The sequence below is a fragment of the Malania oleifera genome, chromosome 1 (assembly GCF_029873635.1).
Source record: "Malania oleifera isolate guangnan ecotype guangnan chromosome 1, ASM2987363v1, whole genome shotgun sequence".
NCBI lineage: Eukaryota > Viridiplantae > Streptophyta > Magnoliopsida > Santalales > Ximeniaceae > Malania > Malania oleifera.
In genome coordinates this window covers 115,470,704-115,494,027 of record NC_080417.1, presented here as the reverse complement: position 1 = coordinate 115,494,027, position 23,324 = coordinate 115,470,704, and the positions used below count along the sequence as shown (strand labels likewise).

At 37.5% G+C, this 23,324-nt stretch overlaps 1 protein-coding gene across 1 annotated transcript; it reads left to right on the top strand.

Annotated features, from left to right (window-relative positions):
* Positions 1 to 21,032: 21,032 nt before the first annotated feature.
* Positions 21,033 to 22,798, top strand: LOC131150476 (E3 ubiquitin-protein ligase PUB23-like). The gene has a single exon (XM_058101206.1). It carries the CDS (start codon positions 21,420 to 21,422, stop codon positions 22,626 to 22,628), a length of 1,209 nt encoding a protein of 402 aa, XP_057957189.1. The 5' UTR covers positions 21,033 to 21,419; the 3' UTR covers positions 22,629 to 22,798.
* The last annotated feature ends 526 nt before the right edge of the window (positions 22,799 to 23,324 follow it).

The window sequence follows — 23,324 nt, the reverse complement described above, 5'->3', positions numbered from 1 at the left end:
TTCCAGTATTTCTCAAACAATCCAGTATTTCAAAATCTCAAATCCAGATATATAATAATCCATACAAATTAAATCATCCGCCACATAAGTTTTCACATTTTAACATATCCATATAAACAAACAAGCTTCCACCATTCATTTTATTCAAAAATACCATACTATATATCCTAAGTTTGTAAAATCCATTTCAAACGTCTAGTCAAAATAACCTTTAAATTCTCAAATAAATAAATGTACTTATATAAACATAACAATTAAATGGATTCAAATTTCATAAAATTACTGACTTAACTTAATCCCCTTACCTGATTCCTGAAAAGCCCGCTAACACCTTGGCCTACGCCCCACGACATTCAAAATCCCTGAAATCCTAAAATTCAAATTTCACTACATTACTTATCACAATCCCTAGAGTAATTTTTCCTAAAATTTACCTAAGTTTTGAATACCCTAAATAGCCTAATAAAGCTTACATTATTAAACTTACCCCCAATTTAGGATTGGTACCCCGGAGCCCTAATTCGAAAACTTGCTCCAGTTAGATTGTAGAGAATCTCCCCATGAGTCTCCTGACAATTTTCATTTATTAATTGAGCTTATGGTTTAATAGAAATTGAGGTAAGTTTGAGAATTGACCTTACCTCAGGAGATATGCTTAAACCGCTCTCATGACAAATCCGCTCCAATAAAAGTGTCAGTGGCAGAGAATGGAGCCCAACGATATTTCCGAATTTCCGATCGGCCGAATATTGGAGAAGAAATTGAGAAGAGTGGGAGAGAACGAAAAGACGACAGGAGAGACGCTGGGATGGAGAAAAGAAAAATGCAGAGAAGTAAAGAGACAGAGGCGTAGGGAACCTTTAATTTGCATTCTAAAGCAATCTTCCTTCAGGAAGATTCATTTACTTCCTTTATTTTATATATATATATATATACATATACTTTTAACCTTATATATATATGTGTGTGTGTGTGTGTGTATCTTATTATATTATTTATTTAATTAGTTCAGTTTAATAGTAATTAATTAATTAATTAATAGTATTTTTTTTAGCATTCCCAAGCATATAATTTTCTGGGGCGTTACACACACACACACACACACACACTCTCTCTCTCTCTCTCTCTCTCTCTCTCTCTCTCTCTCTCTCTCTCTCTCTCTCTCTCTCTCTCTGTATAAACTTCTAGGCCAGCCTCGAGCTCACTAAACTTGATCACATGGAGGTCTTAAAAAAGATGAAATCGGGTGAGACACATCTCAGTAAGACAGAATAGATTAATACCAGTGTGTGGCTTTATTGAGGTTTGTGTACAAAATATAACCATTATTTACAAATTAATCCACAGTTATGAAATCATTCTCTGTCCCTACTCGCACACATGCAGCGTATTTTATTGACGAGAGTTTCCCAAGGATTAGGATGATTACCTGCTCATACAAGTAGCACCTCTCTACTCTGATACCTTATGCAACTGGGTATGGCTAAACAACCTACCCTAAGAAACCTATATACAAAATTAATACTTACCAATCGTTATACTTACCTAATTAGTGCTGAGCCTTTTTGAATAGTCGTGGATACTTATGACGTATTTCTACTTCTAAGTCCCATGATGCCTCCTCCACTGTATGATTACGCGAAAGCACGTTCACCAATGGAATCCTCTTAGTACGTAGCTCTTGTTCCTTACAGTCTAGAATCTGAATTGGTATCTCCTCATATTCCAATGTGTCTTCGAGCTCTAAAGACTCGTAACTAATCACATACAAAGGATCCGGAATGTACTTCCTCAGCATGGATACGTGGAACACTTCGTGAATCCAAGACAGTGTTGGGGTAATGCTATTCTGTACACCATCGGACCAACTCTCTCTAGAATCTCGAATGGCCCGATATATCTAGGGCTTAGCTTCCCCTTTTTCCCAAATCTCATTACACCTTTCATTGGAGCAATCCTAAAAAATATGGCATCACCTAACTCGAACTCTAGCTCCCGTTAGCAAATATCCGCATAACTCTTCTACTGACTCTGTGCTGTCTTTATTCTTTCCCTGATAAACTGAACCATATCAAAAAATTACTGAATAAGCTCTGGCCCTAAAATATGTCGCTCACCGACCTCGTCCCAATACAATGGAGATCGGCACCTGTGACCATATAAAGTCTCATACAGTGCTATCTCGATACTAGACTGATAACTGTTATTGTATACGGGCTCAACTAATGGCAGACATTTAATCCAACTACCCTCGAACTCTAGTACACATGCCTGCAGCATATCCTATAAGATATGAATAGTCCTCTCTAACTGACCATCGCTCTACAGATGAAAAACAGTACTGAAAGCCAGTTGAGATCCCAAAGCTTCTTGTAGACTCTTCCAAAATGAGGAAGTAAACCGTTGGTCCCTATCTGAAATGATAGACACAGGCACCTCGCGCAGTCTGACTATCTCCTGCACATAAAACTTTGTCAGCCCATTCATGGAATAACTGACTTTAACCATACAACTACCCAGATAGCATTTTTTCCCTGAAGCGATGATGGCAGTCCCATGAAAAAATCCATGAAAATATGCTCCCACTTCCACTTAGGAATGAGAATTGGTTGCAACGGTCCTGTCGGCCTCTGGTGCTTAGCCTTCACCTACTGACACGTCAGGCATTACTCAACATAACGAGTGATCTTCCTTTTCATGTTAGACCACCAGAAAGATTCCCACAAATCCCTGTACATCTTTGTGCTCTCTGGATGTACTGTATATAGAGAGCGATGTTCCTCTTCCAGGATGGTTTTGTTTAATCTCAGCATTATTCAGTACGCATACCCTAGTGTGAAATCTCAACACCCCATCGTCTGAAATATTGAAATCTGCCTTCAACCCTTCCTGTACTCCTTTCATAATCTCTACTAGCTCTATATCTTTCGTCTGAGCTATTCTGATCCTTTATCATAAGTTTGGTTGCATTACTAGGCTAGCAATGAATGCCTAATGATTTCCTTCCACTAATTCAACACCCAACTTTTCCAGGTCCATTCTGACTTGATACTAAACCCCAATTGCTAAAACTGATGCAGGCACTGGCTTCCGAATCAAAGCATCAACTACCACATTAGCTTTTCCTGGGTGGTAACTAATGGTACAATCGTAGTCCTTTATCAACTCCAACCATCTTCGCTGCCTCATGTTCAACTCTTTTTGAGTGAAAAAGTACTTAAGCCTCTTGTGGTCGGTAAAGATCTCGCACCTTTCACCCTATAGGTAGTGCCTCTAGATCTTTAATGCATAGACCACTGCTACCAATTCCATGTCACGCATCGGATAATTCTTCTCGTACTCCTTGAGTTGGCGAGAAGCATACACAATAACTATTCCCTGTTGCATTAAGACACACCTGAGTCCCTTCTTAGATGCATCATTGTAGATCACAAATCCACCTTCTCCCGATGGAATAGTCAACACTAGGGTAGTAACTAGACGCTGCTTCAGTTCCTAAAAACTATGCTCGCACTCATCAGACCATTTAAACTTCATATTCTTCCTCGTAAGCTATGTCAGCAGACCTGATAGTTTAGAAAAAACCCTCTATGAACCGACGGTAATATCTTGCCAAACCAAGAAACTTCTAATCTCAAGCCACATTCTTTGGTCTCGCCCAACCAATTACCGCTTTAATTTTGCTCAGGTCCATTGAAATGCCTTCCCTAGACACTACATGTCCTAGAAAATGCTACTTGCTCTAACCAGAATTCGCATTTCTTGAACTTCACAAATTATTTCTTTTCTTTAAGTTCCTGGAGTACCAACCTCAAATGAATTGCATGCTCCTCAGGAGTCCTCAAATAAACCAGGATGTCATCGATGAATACAACCACGAACTGATTTAGGCACTCATGAAATACCCTGTTCATTAGGTTCATGAATGTTGTAGGAGCATTAGTCAACTCGAACAACATAACCAAAAACTTGTAATGGCCATACCTGGTACGGAAAGTCATTTTTGTACATCCTCTGATTTGACTCTCATCTGATGATACTCGGATCGTAGATCGAATTGGAGAAGACCTATGTGCCCTGTAACTGGTCAAACAGATTATCAATTTGAGGTAACATGTATTTATTCTTTATTATCACTTTATTAATCTCACTAAAGTCGATGCACATGCTCATTGACCCATCCTTTTTCTTCACAAACAACACCAGTGCACCCCAAGGTGATACACTCGGTATAATAAATCCCTTATCAAGAAGTTCTTGTAGCTGCTCCTTTAACTCCTTTAGTTCAGTTGGAGCCATTCTGTATGGAGCTTTAGAAATAAACATTGTCCTTGTAGTCAACTCAATGGAAAACTCCACCTCGTGTTCAGGAGGCAATCCCGGTAAATCCTCTGGAAAAATATCTAAGATCTCCCTTACCATGGGGATATCCTCAAGTTTAAGTTCCTTTCTCAGTGCCTCTTTCACAAATGCAGGTACCCTTGACATCCCTCTAGGAGTAACCTCCTCGTTTACATAGCTAAAAGGATCCATGGTTAAGAGCACACACACAACCTGAAAAAAACAAATTCCTACTCCCCAAGAGGTATGGATACTACCTCCTTCCTATGGCAGTCAATACTCGCATAACTAGTAGCTAACCAATCCATCCCCAAAATAAGATCAAAGTCATGCATATCAAATATAATCAAATTAGCATATATCATTCTCCCCTGAATTTCCCCTAGGTAGTCTCGGATTACTTTACTACACACTACCACTGCCCCTATCGGTGTGACCACCTCTAACTCAACATCTAACAATTTTCGTTCTACCCGACACAATTGGATGAATTCCTAAGAAATAAAAGAATGTGTCGCACTTGAGTCAAATAATACAATGACACTATTTGACAAAATGGAAATAGTACATGTCACCACATCACCGACGTTCTCAGCATCACCAGGAGTCAAGGAATACACCCTCGCCTAAGTCATACCCCTCTGGTCATTTCCACATGGTGCCTGGCTACCTCCTCGATACTGCTGTTATGGAGGTGGGAAATTCAAAGCCTTGCAACATTCTCGCACTATATGTCTGGGCTTACCACACTGGTAACAGTCACCCGGTCTGCCCCTGCATTCGCCCGAATGCCACCTGCCACACTTAGGGTAAACATGGTGTGATGAGGTACCCTGAAATGCCCTAACACTCGTATCCTATTGCTGGCTTCAACCTTGACCATACCTCCCTACAAGGACCTTGCCTTGCACCTTAATAGGAAATAGAAGGCATTGGCCTCTTCTTCGGGTTCTGAGCCTCCACATCACCCTGAAGACTTATCTCCGCTATAGTGGCCTTATCCACCGGTGTAGCGAACTCTTGCGTCTGCAATACAACCACCTGCTTTTCAAACTCTTGCTTCAAACCCCTCTCGAACTTCCAAGCCTTCGCAGCCTCATCTGGTGCCATATAGGGAGCAAATCGTGATAGCTCCATGAGGATGGCGTATTGCTGAACTGTCAAATGTCCTTGAGTCAAGTTTAGGAACTCCCCTACCTTTGCTTTCCTGACAGAGGCTGGAAAATACTGATCAAAGAATACCTCCCTGAAACGGCTCCACATCATCGCCACCAGTACCAATCTTTGCTCCTTTAGTAGCTTTACTGCTTCCCACCATCTCTCAGCCTCTCTAGCAAACTTAAACGCAGCATATATCACCTTCTGCTTATCAATGCATCACAATACAACCAAAATCTTTTCTATCTCCTAAATCCAGTTCTCTACAAGGATTGGGTTGGTACTTCCCGCGAAGGTAGGAGGCTTTAGGTGACTGAACTTTTTAATAGAATCTCACAGCTCAGCAGTGGGATGATTCTGCCCTTGAGAACTCCGCGTAACCTTGGCCATAAATTGCTGGGAAAAATCCCAAAATGCCACTATAGAATCACTGCCACCCTAATGGGCAGCTCCCTTACTACTACTTCCTTCGGCGACAACATTATTGTCCCTAGGGTCAAAGAACCAAACGAGTTAGAATTCCCACATCCTAACATGTCTAGTGCAATTATAATACAAAATACTCACTTAAATAAATTCCACTACCAGCCTAAATATTATTCCCTAAATTATGACATACTCTGCCAATTTCCTATTCCCGTTCAAATTTCCAAGTTCCTGCCCCTCCGCATGGAAACAAAACCATTAATGGATTGTTATAGTTTTCTGAACCCGTTGACTGATCTAAAAAAACACAGAATTCTATCAAGGAATTTCTATCTCTCGGCTTACGAAGCAAAACTCGAAATTCCTATTGTACCCATTCCTATCCTCGTCCTACCCAAGCCTATACTCTGGTAAAATCATCCAACCTAATCTATAGAACCTAGCAACCTAGGCGCTCTGATACCACCTGTAACGCCCCGACCCACTGCGTGGGCTCGGGGTACTAGAAAAATAAATAAACATTCTCTGATACCACACATACATATATATATATACAAGAATGCAACCCGCCCTAACTAGGGAATCTCGGGTGCACCTGCCACTACTGGAAATAAAACCATACAACGTAAGATTACTAAAACATCAACATTCTTTACCAGAGTTCTAATTGTTCCCCAAATATATACATACCACTATCCGTCTACATATTACAATCCTCAAAACAATAAAATAAGATAACTGGTATCTCACCAGCAGTAATAACTACTCCCAAAAATCTAATTCCCGCCCTAAGGCAAGCTAGGAACAGCTCCCTGAAAGACCTGAAAAATCATTTTTATAATGGGGTGAGACACTTCTCAGTAAAACATATTATATTAATATCAGTGTGCGACTAGCATGGGTTCTCGTGTGAAATAAAATTCCACCATTTACCAGTACATAAAAATGACATTTTAAATAAAATTGTACTATACTGTATATCAGAAGATACATAATTTACAAGTAATAACTGTTGGCTTAATATAACCCATTTATAGTAAATTTGCTCATATATGTATAAAAGATGCAACTTGGACTACCAAAGTAGCGTCGTCACGCTATCACATACTCATACGACATGCTTCCCCCCATGACGGGTTGTGTGGTATGAAGACTGGACTCAACTCACAAGTGGCGGTTTCGTAGCTCAGTCAAACTATCATCACAAGTGCAATTGTGCTTACCTATGGTCACCCAGTATACCACGGATGCCCCCCCCCCGGGCAGAAACCTTGGAGTAGTACTACGGGCTAGGTCTCCAATTGACTTATCACACTTCCATGCCCGTGTGATTGCACTCACTACCACATATAGCTATGGTACCGTGCTCACATTATCACATATCGCAAATCCACAAGGTTCTTGAGTCATATATGGCAATTTACGTAATAAAAAATGTATTATAACTCATTTCATATAAAATTGTAATTCAATAAAAACTCGCCCCCCTGGTCATCATATCAAACTCAGCCCCGACTTTTATATCAAAACTTGGCTCACAACCATCATATCAAAACTCGACCCCCGACCATTATATCGACACTCGGCCCCCGGCCATTATATCATATACAATATAAAAACCAATTAAAACTTTTTGTTCACATATGCCATTTAAAACCGTTCCCATGCCACACAATTTTCATTTGTTAATCATAAATAAAATAACTTGTTTGAGAAAAACATAAGTTGCTGAAAATAGGGTATGAGCATCTCCAGGGTTTTATTTAACTCAAACTACATATTTAATAGAAAATAAGAGATGATCAAAGCAATCACAATATTTTTTCCCAAAAACATATACTATATTTTAATCAGTCCATATTTCACAAAAGGTGACATAATATAATCCTTTTACCTAACTTACAAAAAACCCCACTGAAAATCCCAAAATCCACGCCTTATGGTGTTTGCAGTTCAAAATGCTGAAACCACATTTCTCCTAAATGAATCATCACAAACCCCAGAATATTCCTCATTTAACATTTTCTAGGCTCCCTATACTCCAAAACAACTATAAAGCCTTAAAATATCTCACTTATTCTGATTTTGGAGTAATGCCTAAAAAGCTTAGATAAAAATTTGCTTCGCTAGACTTGTAGAGAATCTCCCCTAGATCCTCGTGGTAACTTTCAATCATCGAATCTAGCAACGAGTGGCGAGAAATGATAGAGAGAGAGAGAGAGAGAGAGAGAGAGAGAGAGAGAGAGAAATTAAGTTTCTTAATGATTAAGCAACCAAAAAATCAATTTACAACCCTTTGACCCGGCCACTTTTGTCTATGAAATCACATCGTCGTTGACGAATTACAGAAGGAAGTTTTTCCACGAAAGAAGGAGCTTCGTCGACGAACCCTAAGCTTGAATTTTCAGTTGTTTGGGATCTCTTCATCGACAATGCCCTGAACTTCATCGACAAATCATAGAAGGGCATTCGTCGACGAAAGTAGAGGATTCGTCGACGAAGCCTATTGAAATTCCCTTTTCTTCTTGTTTTTATTTCTTTCTTTATTTTCTAGGTTCAGGTTTCTACACAAGTAGCACCCCTCTGCTTTGATACCTTAAGCAACTGGGTATGGCTACAACTAATGTTCATCAGGGCACTTACCTTACTTAGTAAGCCCTCAAGTGGATAGTTTGTCTTGTATTCATACACATTCATATAATTATTTATTAGCGAAGGTTCTTGAGGATAGAGAAGATTACCCGCCCATACAAGTAGCTTCTCTCTGCCCTAATACGTTATGCAGTTCGGTATGAATATATTTGATACCTATCGGGGCACTCGCCTTTCTCAGCAAGCCCTCGAGCCGAGCGTTTACCTCACCCCAAATACATATAATACTACACTAAGTAATACACTCATTACTTTATTACATTACTCTGCGCCCTGTTATCGTTGTAATATTTATCTCTTCGTAATCTCAATTTTCACATTTCTCAGTATTTCACATTACATAATATTTCTCATCATATAATATGTCGCATCGCATAATCTGTTCCCACATTTCACATCACATAATTTGTATTCACATTCATTGCTCTCATGTTTTATGTTGGTTAGATTTACAATTATGCATTTCAAACTCATAGTTAGATGGATGAATACTGTCATATATGCTTCCCTCCATGACGAGTTGTGCGACCCGTAGGCTGGACCTAACCCTAGTTGGCCCACCAGATTTAAATCAATAACAACCTCTTCAGTCTGTAAGTCAGATTGGCTGTTCCCATTGTTGACCTGATAGGTCACACCCAATTTTGATAATGATAAATACTTTTGGTACTGATGTTTGTACTGAGGCTTGCATGTAGGTTCACCTTATGCGTGTATTTGAACTGAAAAACATATCATGATGGCGAACGGTGATCAAGTAGAAGAATGAAGATATTTGTGTTGTATTTGTAATTACTTATTCATTTTTCTTCATTCTGTGATGTAAAGTTAGTTATGGACTGTACACCAATGGCTTGTAATAATTTGCATCATGCATGATAGGTAGGTATGCTCAAAACAACCCTAGTTAGACTTTAGGTACCTACACATAGTGCACTAAGTCCCCAACATCACTTAATATATCAGGGGAGTTAACTAAAGCAAAATTGGACTTAATTGAAAATCTTGTGAGAGGTCGGGCGACTGAACTTGTGGCATTCAAAACGCCTTGGGCGACCGAACCATGGACAGGTCAACTTGTTGACTTTTGTTTGGCAGACCGAACCATTTTTGAACATATCTTCCTCGGTCGATCGAACCCCTATCAGCGTACTTTTCACCAACTCGGGCGCTTGAACCTTTGCATTCAAAATGGCCTCAGGTGACCGAACGTGTGAGTTCGGTTAACCAAACTTTAGACCAAGCCCCCGAATTGCGGTATTTTTGAGGAATCGCCCGGTTTAGCAAACCGAACTACTTTTTTAGTTGACCGAATTTCAAGAAAACCTTTTGTGTTGTGTTTGTTCGGGCACCTGAACCTTGGACTAGGCACCCAAAATCTCTTGGGTTGAATTAATTTTTACCATAGTTAAAATGGTTAAATGGGGTTATTTTCTTTAAACAGGTTTAAAACTTTTCTAATAATTTCCGTTAGGTCCCTAACAGTCATAAATCTGCTCTTGCCTATATATACTTGTTCATTTGCAAATATTAGCATGAATTAGCAATATCCTTAAGGTCAAAATTCTCTCAAATTCAAAAATCATATTTTAGCCCATACTACTCCCATACACTCATACACTTCATTTTCCTTGATCATTCAAGTGTCATGAGTATATCTAGTGTACTTGTGCTTCATTCTAATTTGCTCATACTCTCATTTGTTATATTTATTGATTGATTTTTATTGAGAGTAAAGTATTAAGTTCTCCCATTGATTTTATTTGATAAATCTTGTGTGGGAAGACTTAGAGGCTTGTGATTCTTGTATTGTCATTGTAAATTACCTTAGCCTATATTTTTGTGTGCAAAAATTGTTTTACAAGCTTGCATTCAAACATCCCTTGTGATTAGTATATTGAGAACATCTTCTTAAGGTTGTTTGAGTCATCTTGCTAGCATCTTTTGAAACCTTGATCTGATATTGTGATATTCAATATTGTATTTCAAATCTTGCTTAGATATACACTCTAGATCTTGATTGATTATTCTTAACTGATTGAGTGTTTAGCACACATTTTAAGCACTAAGCATATTTATATATCATTCATGCTTGCATTATTGCTTGAGCTATATTGGTGTATATATCTATTTTTGAAAAAGCATATTTCCTTGTACGCAATATTTTATACACATTTGTTGTATTTTAGGCGTGAGCCTCAAGAGGGAGACTAATCCTGTTGAATAGTTCTGGATTGGTTTAGATCTGATTAGGAAAGTTAGGTGCACCATCCTGGTAAGGTGTAGGTTGAGGTCAACCCCATTAATTGACCTGATTGTAGACGGTGCCACTCCACCCATTAAGTGCGCTTACAGTGTAATCCTTGTGCGGGTGTGCCAAGGCAGAGAAGTGGGCAGTATTGGTCGAACCTCGATAACATATCTGGTGTTAGTTTTATTTTTCACATTTGATTTTCTACATCTATATATTTACGTTTATTATCTGAATATCTAATTGGGTTTGCAATTACATAGAAAGACCTTAGGCTTGTGTAATACTGATTTTTGGATTAGTTGAACCTAGGAGATAAATTTTTTAAATACCAATTCACCCCCCCTCTTGGGATTGCACCAAAGTCAACACCCATACTAGTCTAGACTCCAGAGGGACTCTACCCTTCTCACCACAATTGACCATCCCATCTCCACACTCTCTCTAAGACGTGTGGGTACACTAGCTTTTCAGAAATCACGTGCAACAGTACTATGCCTACTATGGTCTACCAGAGTTCTCAAACCATAACTTGCAATTTAACATTCACATTTAGCTCTGTTTTAAACAATCACACACAATATATATTCTCAACGCACTTCAATATTTCTAACATCTCATAAATATCATAATTCAACACAGTATATTCACTTTACTCATGCCACATGATTTGAATAATACGCATAATTTTATCATCTAAAATAATAATCCAACCCATGTTCATAATCTATTTTATTGAAAAATATACGTTATGTTATCTCCACAATTTATCTAGAAAATTCATTACTTTAATCATTCCATTTTTGCAAATAATAACTAATAATACAACCCTAAGCTCAAAATCACAGTTCAAATGATTGGATTTTCAAAACCAACATGAGAATTATACACACACACACACACACACACAATTTTCATTTTAACCGGATGAATTACAAAATTATTGGCTATCTCTTCCCCTTACTTGGTTTCCTGAACTACGCCTGCAGGGATCCCAAAATTATACCCGCGACGCTCACCCGAATCCTGAATTCATGAAGCCTAGTTTATCAATACCACCCCAAATAAAATAACATTTTTTTTCCACAATTCTTAAACTCATAAACTTCAAATAAATAATTAAATTCTAAAAAACTACAAATTTGCTTAATTCCCATAACCTTACCTTAGTTTTGGAGTGGTGCCTAGGAAAGTTCAATTCAAAATTCCACTCAAGTCAAATCGATGAGGATCGACATTAGGCCCTAAAAATGGCGTCTGATCTTCAATTAGGCTGAAGATTTGAGAGAAATTGAGGAAAAATAGTGGGTTTACCTTACCCCAAGAGTAGTACCTACAACGCTCATACGCAAAATTCACTCTGGTTAAATTGATGATGGTTGAGAATGGAACCTAGCGGTATTTTTTGTTTTCCGATCGGCAGAGTATTTGTCGAGAAAATGAGGAGAGAGAGAGAGAGAGAGAGAGAGAGTGGAGGCGAGGAGAAAGAATGACGAGAAAGCTAGAGAGAGAGAGAGAGAGAGAGAGAGAGAGAGAGAGAGCGTGAAACTTCTCTGTACTTCAATCTCCTAAGGAAATTACTTCCTTAGGAAGTTACTTTCCTTACATATATATATATATATATAATATATATAAATAATATATATATTATATTATATTAATATATTATATTATATTATTTAATTATTAATAATTATTATTTAATTTATTTATTTATTATTTTTTGGATCACTACAATATTAGCCTTGATAGCTACACTATCATGGCTGATTATGTTTTGATGATATTAACTTACTTGTTGTTCCTTTTGTGTTCCATATTTGTAGATTATGCTTAATATAGGTACAAGTGACCCATTCATGATCAAGTATTGGATCAAAGGCAAAGATTGAACCGAGTTGACGTGCAAATAGGAAGATCAAAAGAACTCGTACTCGAAAGGACCCAAGCACAACCGGAAGATTAATTGTTAATTTATATGTAATAAGGGTTGTGTGAGTTAGGAACATTTTGTAACTCTTTCGAGTGTGTTTCTTGCATGATTTCTAAGTAAGAGTTGGGCCAATGCATGCATACTAGGACACTTAAGTTTATAAGATTGCACTAAGAGTCACAAACTCAATTCTTAGTTTTCAAAGTTAAAATCAAAGAGTTTGTTAAAAGAATCCTAAACTCAAATATGTTTTTCAAATGGACAAGTTTTCAACATCTTGGCATTGTGAACATCTTCATACTTAGTCTCGATCTTATCTAAATGAGTTTTATGTCCAAAAACTTCAAGAAGTCAAGCATATTTTCATTAAAGGACAATATGACATCTAAGATATCAAACGAGCTTTCAAATGTATTTTATCAAACAAGATATCTTATATTCAAGGGAAAATTCATTTGGACAAGTATTAAACTTTATTAGACTTAATATATTTCAAATACTTTTGTCCAAGAATGTTTTAAGTTATCAAAAGGTTTCTTGACAAGGAAAAACCGAGCAATCGTCATTTAACGTAGTGTAGCCTTGAGTCCTGAATGCTTTTTGGTATTTGGGGCATAATGTTTACTAGAAAAGTCCAAATAGTACAATCTTAGTGTCTATGGAAAGTTAAGAAAAAATTTCACAACTTTCGTGTTGATTACTTTTTCTAATTTTAGGTAATCGTCAACGTATCTAGGAAATCGTTGACAGTTTCAGAGAGCCTAGAAAAACAATTGACGGTTTTGAACAATGACAGAACACCAATTGTTAGAAAACAGTTAGTTTTGTTTGGGAATTGCTCCCAATAGCTAGTTAACGATTATAAGGGATTTTTGGCTATAAATTCAAAACTATTGTTTTGTAGAGAGAAATTTTTATCGCTCGAAAAAGCTATTCACCCCCCCCCCCTCTGACTCTATATTGTATATCCATTGCGGGGTACACGTATATACTCCACAAGTTACGACGTCTAATAATAATAATAATAACAGTGAGTATTTTTATTATTTCGTGATGACCCGACCTGAACAAATCATTTAGACAAAATATGTGAGTCCTACACTATCTTAATTAGTATGAATATTAATATAATATCTTATTATTAGCAAATTCTAAATTTTATGAGGAAGAATTATCTCTTTTAAGTGTGTCTTTTTACAAAAAAGGCAATTTATTTTTTATTTTTCTAAAACTTATATAAGAAATCAAAATTTTTCTGAAGAATAAAAATTTATTTTTGAAATTTTTTATATAAATTTAGAAAATTGAAAAAAAAAAAATGAAGAGTATTTTTGTACTTGTTTGAAAACTTTCTAAAAAAAAAAAGGAAACTAAAATTATTTTAAGTGGTAAAAAAATTTCTTGTTTTTTAGTACCAATTTTTTTTTCTTGTTTTTTAATGTTTTCATACAAATGTTAAAAGATTTTTTCAAAAATAATAAAAATAAATAAAACTAGCATCATTATAATTTTTTTTAAAAATAAAATAAATATTATTTTTCACAACTAAATATACATAAATTCAATTTGTATATATATATATATATATCGAAATGTGCAACTTACTCATATATATATATATTTTATACTATATGAAAGTGAGGCAAGAGGAACGATTCGCCATTCACCTAACTAGTTGATGCATAAGTTGGCCGGGTATACCAATAACCACATAATTAATTAACATAGCCTACCAAATCAGCACATGCAAACTGAGTAAGGGGTGCTTATTTGGAATGGTTCATACAAATATTTTATGTAATTTTAAATTGAATAAATTTTTTTATGAGGTTTATTTTAAAAAATTGTTAGTTATTAATTTGAGTTACATAGTTTTGCATATATAATAATTTTGACATATGATGTCAAAATCAAAAAAATATTAAAATTAATTGTAGGTGACGTTAGTTGAGTTATAGAAAGTGTAATAAAGGCACGATTATAATTAAAATTAAATTTTCAAAAGTCTATTCCATACTTAAGTCAATGAGAAATATATAAAGAAACAAAATTGAGCAAATATTTGAGGAATATGATTGATCAATGATTTCCTTAATTAGAGGCACATATTGATAGTTTTATGAAAAATAAACTTACAATGACTTGTGCTTTCCTACTATAAAGAATTAATAGTTATGAATTTATATATTTACATAAATAAAAAAAATTAGTTTGTACTTCTAATACTTAAAGAAAAATAGTTAGCATTTCATAATTTTTTTTTTATTACATAGGAACTCCAGCCACCAACAAGCCCTTCGGACCCCCTGTTGCGGCACCAAACCTACGGATCAACGTCGTCCCCCTAGGTCTCGCTGGTCAGGTAAAGTCCGGAATGCGGACATGACTTTCGTGCATCAATTGGACTTTCGGCCAACCCAACCCCCGGGACACATCTTTATTATCATCCACGGTCCCCACTGGCTCACAGAAAATTCTTACCATCCATGGTCCCCGCTGGCTCTATAAGAAATGAATCTTGATGAAAAAAACTGATTTCATTCAATGAATAAAAAATAACAATACAAAATGTATATATATACATTCAGCTTAATAGATACATGTATGAATCTAGTGAAGGAATAAAAACTAATTAACTAACTAACAAAAAAAAAAAAAAAATACAATCAGTTTTCTGTGCTGCTATACGAATGAAACTGTTTGGTGAGTTTGCTGTTAGGCTACTCCTGCACCAGATATATTGCTGTTTCTACTGTTGTTGTTAAACAGAGGCTGGTTTTTCATGCTCCCCCTCAAGATGGATTGATGAGGAACAAATGTTAATCAATCCCATCTTGGATAACAATTTTGAAAACTGTTTATAACCCAATGCCCTGGTTAATAAATCTTCCAATTGACAATGAGTTCTCACATGATTCAGTTTAATTACTTTAGCCAAGACCTTGTCCCTTACAATATAACAATCAATCTCTATATGTTTGGTCCTTTCATGAAAAACTGGATTGGATCCTATATGCAAGGCTGATTGACTATCACAAAACAATACTGCTTCTCTATCATGTCTAATCTGCAAATCCTTTAGCAAATAAAGAATCCACACAATTTCACAAGTTGCTACAGCCATAGCTTTATACTCTGCCTCAGCTGAAGATCTTGACACAGTAGCTTGTTTCTTTGATTTCCAAGAGATCAATGAATCGCCAAGAAATATACAAAATCCTGTAACAGATCATCTTGTGTCTGAGCATGATGCCCAATCTGCATCACTGAATCCTTTGACATGTAGTTCTGATTTTGCAAAAAAAAAATACTCCTTTCCCTGGTTCATTTTTATGTAATGAAGTACCTTAAAGGCAGCTGCATAATGAGGCTTTCTAGGTTGTGCCATGAACTGACTGAGTTTATGAACAGCAAATGTAATGTCAGGCCTAGTAATAGTTAACTATAACAATCTGCCAACCAATCTTCTGTATTAAATTGGATCATTTAGCACATCACCTTCATGTTTGCTAAGTTTTAAAGTAGGATCCATAGGAACTTTGGCAGGTTTGCATCCTAGTAAGCCAACATCTTCCACAATTTCTAGAGCATACTTCCTTTGACACAAGAAAATGCCCTTAGCTGTTCTTGCTACCTCCAAACCAAGAAAGTACCGCAAACTCCCTAAATCTTTCAACTTGAACTTCTAATCTAACAATATTTTAAAATATTCAACTCCCTTTTGATCATTGCTTGCTATGAAAACATCATCAACATACACTAGCAACGCAATAAATGAATCTCCTTGTTGCCTAGTGAATAAAGAATAATCAACCTTGGATTGAACAAAGGCAAGATTAATTAAGGCACTTGAGAACTTAGAAAACCACATTCTAGAAGCCTGTTTAAGCCCATAGAGTGATTTATTGAGCTTACAAACCAAGTGAGTTTGTTGCTCCCCCTGGCTGTGAACAACCTGATATTGCTCCCCCTTGCTGTGAAAACCTAGTGAAAAAGACATGTAAACTTCTTCATTTAAATCTCCATGAAGAAATGCATTATTGACATCAAGTTGGCTGAGAAACCAACCTTTCACAGCAGCCACAACAAGTATAGTTTTGACAAAGACCATCTTAGCGACTGGTGAGAAAGTGTCAATATAATCGAGTCCCTCCTTTTGGGTAAACCCTTGGCAACCAACCTGGCTTTATACCTCTCAACTGAACCATCTGAATTCTATTTACTTTATGTACCTATTTACAACCAATGGGCTTCTTACCTGGTGGCAAGGAAGTTATAGTCTAAGTATTATTAGCTTCCAAAGCTGAAATCTCAGCATCCATGGCAGCCTGCCACTTAGGATTACCAGCAGTTTGATGATAAAAAATGGGTTCAAAAATGGAAGAGATGGCACAACAAAAAAATTTATATAAAGGAGACAGATTATTGTAAGACAAATAAGATTGAATGGGATGAGAAGTACTTGAATCATGTAAGGAAGATTTTGAAGTAGGATATGATTTTACTTGATTACAATGATAAGCCACAAGATAAGATGGTGGTTTAGTATGCCTGGTAGATCTTTTAAGAACAATAGGCTGGTTAGATGTATTAGAAACCCCATGTGTATCAGGAAAATCATGAATATTGTCATCAAAGTCCTAATGAATGTGAACAATGGTGTCATTAGAAGGAGGTAAAAGAGGAGAAGAGACTATTGGAGACTCAGAATAAGGAATGGAAGGAAAAATAGGTAGAGGAATGAGATTGTCACATGTAAAAGAGTTATTTGAAGCAAAAGGAAAACTTGACTCATGAAAGACCACATCCCTAGATAAAAAGAATGTAAGAGAATCAAGATCAAAGAGTTTATAACCCTTGACGTTGAAGGGATATCCTAGAAAAACACACTTTCTGGCTTTAGGGGTAAATTTATGTTTATGAGGACTGAGATTGGTAACATAACACAAACAACCGAAAATCCTAAGATTTGAATAAGAAGGAGGTTTGTGAAATAGAAGTTCAAAAGGTGTTTTATGATTTAGAAAAGGAGATGGAAGTCTATTTATTAAATAGACTGCAGTGAGGACACAATCACCCCAAAAAGAGAGAGGAACATTGGACTGAATTTGTAATGCTCTAGCAGTAGCAAGTATGTGTTGATGCTTTCTTTCTACAACTGAATTTTGTTGTGGGGCGTAGGCACAACTCAATTGATGAATAATTCCTTTGGAGCTATAGAAATTATTAAAACAAAATTCTGAGGCATTATCTGATCTAATGGATTTGATCTTAGTACCAAATTGAGTGAGAATCATGTTATAGAAAGATTTAATGAGTGATCTGACTTTAGATTTATTTTTGAGTAAGAAAACCCAAGTTGCTCTAGAAGCATCATCAACAATAGTGAGAAAATATCTGTGATCATTAGAGGTTGAAACAGAAAAAGGACCCCAAATATCCATATGAACAAGATCAAAAGGATAAGCACATTTATTGTTATTGAAAGGAAAAGGAATTCTCTTCTATTTTGCCAAAGGACAAATAGTACAAGTTTTATTATAGCAGTTCTTAAGAAAAGTGAAAACACTACTCAAAGAATGAATTTTTATATCAGAAGGATGTCCAAGTCTTGAATGCCAAAGTGAAAATACATTTGAAGAAAGAGAAGAAGAGCAAACAGCAGAGAAAGCCTTAAAATTTTGCTTAGGAAAAAATGCAGTGGCTTGAGAAAGACTCGAAGCTTGTAATAAGTACAAACCATCATGCATTTTGCCCATTCCAATCGTGTTCCAACATGTAAGGTCCTATAGAAAACAGAATTTTGACACAAAAGCGAAGCATATAGGTTGTGATTTGGTTAATGCACTAACTGATAAAAGATTAAAATCAAAAGAAGGTACACAAAGAACATTGTGAAGAATTATGTGGGAAGAAAGTTGAATGTTGCCAATATGTGTTACAATAGCTGCTTCTCCATTAGGCATCTTCACCGTAGTATGTGAGACCTCAGTATAAGAAATTAACAACTGAATGGAACACACTATATGATCACTTGCACCAGTATCAATAACCCATGTACGAAGATCATATGCTTTTCTGTTAATAGCTTTAGCAGAAAAAACAGAATGCTTGCGATTACCTGCAACAACATTTGATGGACAAGTCATAGCATTAGCAGCATGAAGTTCTGGATCTTTAGGCAATTGTGAAGTAAAATAAGAACCAATTAATGTCAAAAGTTGTTGATATTGGTCATGAGTGAAAGCTGGAGCTTGAGAAACAGATTTTGATGAAGCAGAATCAGTAAATCCAACAGAATTATGCCTTTGAATGAGGTCATTATTAGATGAAACTTGATGAGCAGTGGCATATTTATTGTTCTTGAACTTGAAACCTGGTGGAAAACCATGCAGCTTATAGCATTTGTTGATGGTATGACCTAACTTTCCACAGTGAGTGCATAAGGGCCTTTCTTTGCCTATAATATTGGTTCCAGATTCTTGGTTGCCAGAGCAGTGGATTCAACTCTAACAACATTATGCACAGACCTCCACATTTCTTCTTGAATGAACAAAGAATGTACCTTATTGACAAAAGGCAAATGATCCATTAATAAAATTTGAGTTCTTACTTGAGAGAAAACATCATTCACTCCCATGAGAAATTTCATAGTGAACTCCTTAGCTTGAAGATTCTGTAAATTTTGATTAATCCCACACATGCACTGACCACAAGTACATTGAGGAAATGGATTCAAATTCTGCAATTGATCCCATAAAATCTTGAGCTAAGTGAAATAATTAGTGAGTGACAGCTCTCCGTGATGAATCTCAGCAATTTGCTTCTGAATATTGAAGATCTTGGTCCCATTTCCTTGACTGAAAGTGTCTCGAAGATCAGTCCAGATTTCTAAAACAGTATCTCTATAGATAATACTACCTTGAAGCTTTGGTGAAACAGAATTAATGATCCATGTACCTACCATATTATCAGCACGAACCCATGCTTAAATAGCATTTGGAGAATTCACCAGTGGTGAAGAAATGGTTAAAGATCCATCAATAAATCCTAACTTGTTTTTGGCAATTAGAGATTTCCTCACTGATCTTGCCCAGGCTGGATAATTTTCTCCACCAATCAATGGTTGAGAAGGGAGAATTGCTCCTAGATTTTCGCCAGAATGCAAGAACAAAGGATCACTAATATTATATGAATCTTGCAAAGAAGATGAAGCCTCTATGTTGGAAGTATTAGCTATTATTTCCACCATTGAAGAAGCTCGTAGAACACAGTAACTAAAGAAAAGGAACTCGAAGAAGGTAACAATGGAGAACAAGAAGCTCTGATACCATATAAGAAATCAATCTTGATGAAGAAAACTGATTTCATTCAATGAATAAAAAATAACAATACAAAATGTATATATATACATTCAGCTTAACAGATTCATGTATGAATCTGGTGAAGGAATAAAAACTAATTAACTAACAAAAAAAAAAAAAAAATACAATCAGTTTTCTATTGCTGCTATACGAATGAAACTGTTTGGTGAGTTTGATGTTAGGCTGCTGCTGCACCAGATATACTTCTGTTGCTGCTGCTGTTGTTAAACTGAGACTGATTTTTCATAAGCTCACAAAGCAAACTCTCATCATCCACAGTTCCCATTGGCTTACAGAATAAATTCTCACCATTCACATGTACCACTGATTCCGTGAGTGTATCTACCTGGAATTGAATCCTCAATACTCCTTCTTACGTGTTGATGTCTTTCTACCGCACCATGCCCATTGGGGAGCATTTCATAATTTTTACTTATATATATTATGATATTGAAAAGAATAAATTTAAAATCTCAAATTTAAATTTGTAAATTTATTATAAAAAATATCAGAATATCGAAACATAAAATTTTGGGAATTTTTTCTTGTTCAATAAAAAGTTACCAAGTGATATGTATTAAGAATTAGAAGAGAAGTGCAGAATTTTATTTTTAAAATAATAATAATAATAAGAAAAAGGTGGGGTGCAGTTGACCCAAGCTCAGTGGTGGCGTGTGACGGTCAAAACTTCTAAAAGGGGTACTTAGCTGGGGATGAGCATGAGAGGGCGAGTGACAGGGTATGACTCGGAGGGTAGGCCGCCGGGAACGTGTCCTATTTGTCTGCCCCACCAGCAGTCACCGAAATCCAACCCAAACCCACGGCCCCCGTCCCTTAAAGCTTAAAACCCCTCTCTACATATTAACATGACCACGTAAAATTTATTACTTCTTCTTCTTCTGCCTTCACAGCCACAGCCCACAGCCACAGCCACCCACCCCCGCCTCGCATCCACATGTTTTGAAAAGTCTTCCCTCTCTCTCTCTCTCTCTCTCTCTCTGTGTTTTTTCCGTGTTTTGACTTTCTCATTTTGAATCTCTCTCGCTCGATGGATCAGATCTTCATCTCCGTATAAAACCCAACCCACTCTGCTGCTAACGTCCTCAGACCGATCTACAACTCCCCACCACCTCCACTTCCTGCTCTCCTTCAGATCTAATCTTGATTTCCCCTTAATTGTAACTATTTCATCGCCCAAAGCGACGTACGCTAAGCTTTTGATTTCTCCATCTGGGTTCTCCTTAACTAATTAGCTAGTTAATTACCAATTAATTTCAAGTTCATTTTCCCAAGTATGGAAGATGAGATCGAAGTCCCTCCCTACTTCCTCTGCCCCATCTCTCTCGAAATCATGAAGGACCCCGTCGCCCTCTCCACCGGCATCACCTTCGACCGCCACTCCATCGAAAAATGGCTCTTCTCCGCCAAGAACACCACCTGCCCCGTCACCAAACAGCTCCTCCCCGACACCATTGACCTCACCCCCAACCACACCCTCCGCCGCCTCATCCAAGCCTGGTGCACCCTCCACGCCACCCACGGCATCGAGCGCTTCCCAACCCCTAAACCCCCCGCCACCATATCCCAGATCCTCAAACTCCTCGACGACGCCAAATCCCCCCACCTCCAACTTACCTCCCTCCGCAAGCTCCGCCTCCTCGCCTCCGAAAGCGATGCCAACAAACGCTCCTTGGAGGCCGCCGGCGTCGTCGACTTCCTCGCCTCCCTACTCAAGAACAACACCACTACCCACCTCGACATCGCCTCCGACGCCGTCACCATCCTCCACAACCTCCACGTGTCGGACTCCGCCCTCAAGAACATTCTCCTCAAAGACGACGTCGTCGACTCCCTAATCGTCCTCCTGCAACGCGGCAGCTACGAGTCCCGAGCCTACGCCGCTCTTCTGCTACAATCCATGTACGAGGTTGCCGAGCCTGCTCAGATCATGGGATTGAGAAAAGAGTTCTTCGTGGAAATTGTGCAACTCTTGCGGGACCACATCTCCCAGAAGGCCTCCAAGGCTGCATTGCGCCTTCTCATGGAGCTGTGCCCGTGGGGAAGGAATAGGATTAAGGCCGCCGATGCTGGGGCCGTAGTGGTGCTCATCGAGCTCCTTCTCCACTCGGCGCTGGAGAAGAGGGTTTGCGAGATGGCGCTGGTGGCGCTCGACCAGCTCTGCGGGTGCGCGGAGGGCAGGGCGGAGCTGCTGCGGCACGGGGCCGGGTTGGCCGTGGTGTCGAAGAAGATACTTAGGGTTTCGCATGCCGGGACGGAGAGGGCGGTGAGGGTGCTCTCTTCGGTTTCGAAGCATTCGACCAATCGAAGTGTTCTTGCGGAGATGTTGCAGGTGGGGGTGGTGGCAAAGCTGTGCTTGGTGCTGCAGGTGGATTGTGGGAACAAGACAAAGGACAGGGCAAGGGAGATACTGAAGTTGCATGCTAGGGCATGGAAGAGCTCTCCTTGTTTTCCTGACAATTTGCTTTCTTCATACCCATCTTGACACAATTGAAGAAGTTCTTTGTGTTTTTTGTCTCCCCTTTTAAATTATTCTCTAGGAAAAGTTGTATATTTTTATGGGATAGATGAATAGAGATTTTTATTTTCTTTTTTTTTGTTTGTACAAAATTGGATATAATCATCATTTGGGAAAAAGATACGGTTGTCCATAAACTTTTGCATGACATTGAAATTTTGTTCTGCGAATGGAAATTTTGGTTTTTCCTTAAATGTTAAAATGCATGCTACTTACAAACCCTAACTTGTAGACCCTTGTATTCAACCTGCTTGGTCAAAAATAATAGCTTGAAGTAAGTTGTAATTGTCAATTGTGCAAACAAAAAAGGATCTTAAATTGGAGTGTGCTTAATTTGAGCACACATTGGCTTTTCAAGGGCAGCCACCAAAGATTTTTTTTTTTTTTTTTTTTTTTTTTTTTTTTTGGGACAATTGAGAACTGTGCTTTTTGAAATTTGGGATACAAATTCATCTCGATCAATCAATTCCCAAATATTTCCTTAAAATCATATTGAGCTCTAGGTTTGAGCATGAGACTCCAATTATACAATGTTTTACAATCAAATGATAATCATTAGTCCTATATTAAAATTGTCATCTTAAAAACTTGTAAGGATGAAGTTATTTGCTTCATGGTACTCAAGTCAACTTCCCAAAGCTTGATGTCAACTAGTTAGTCATT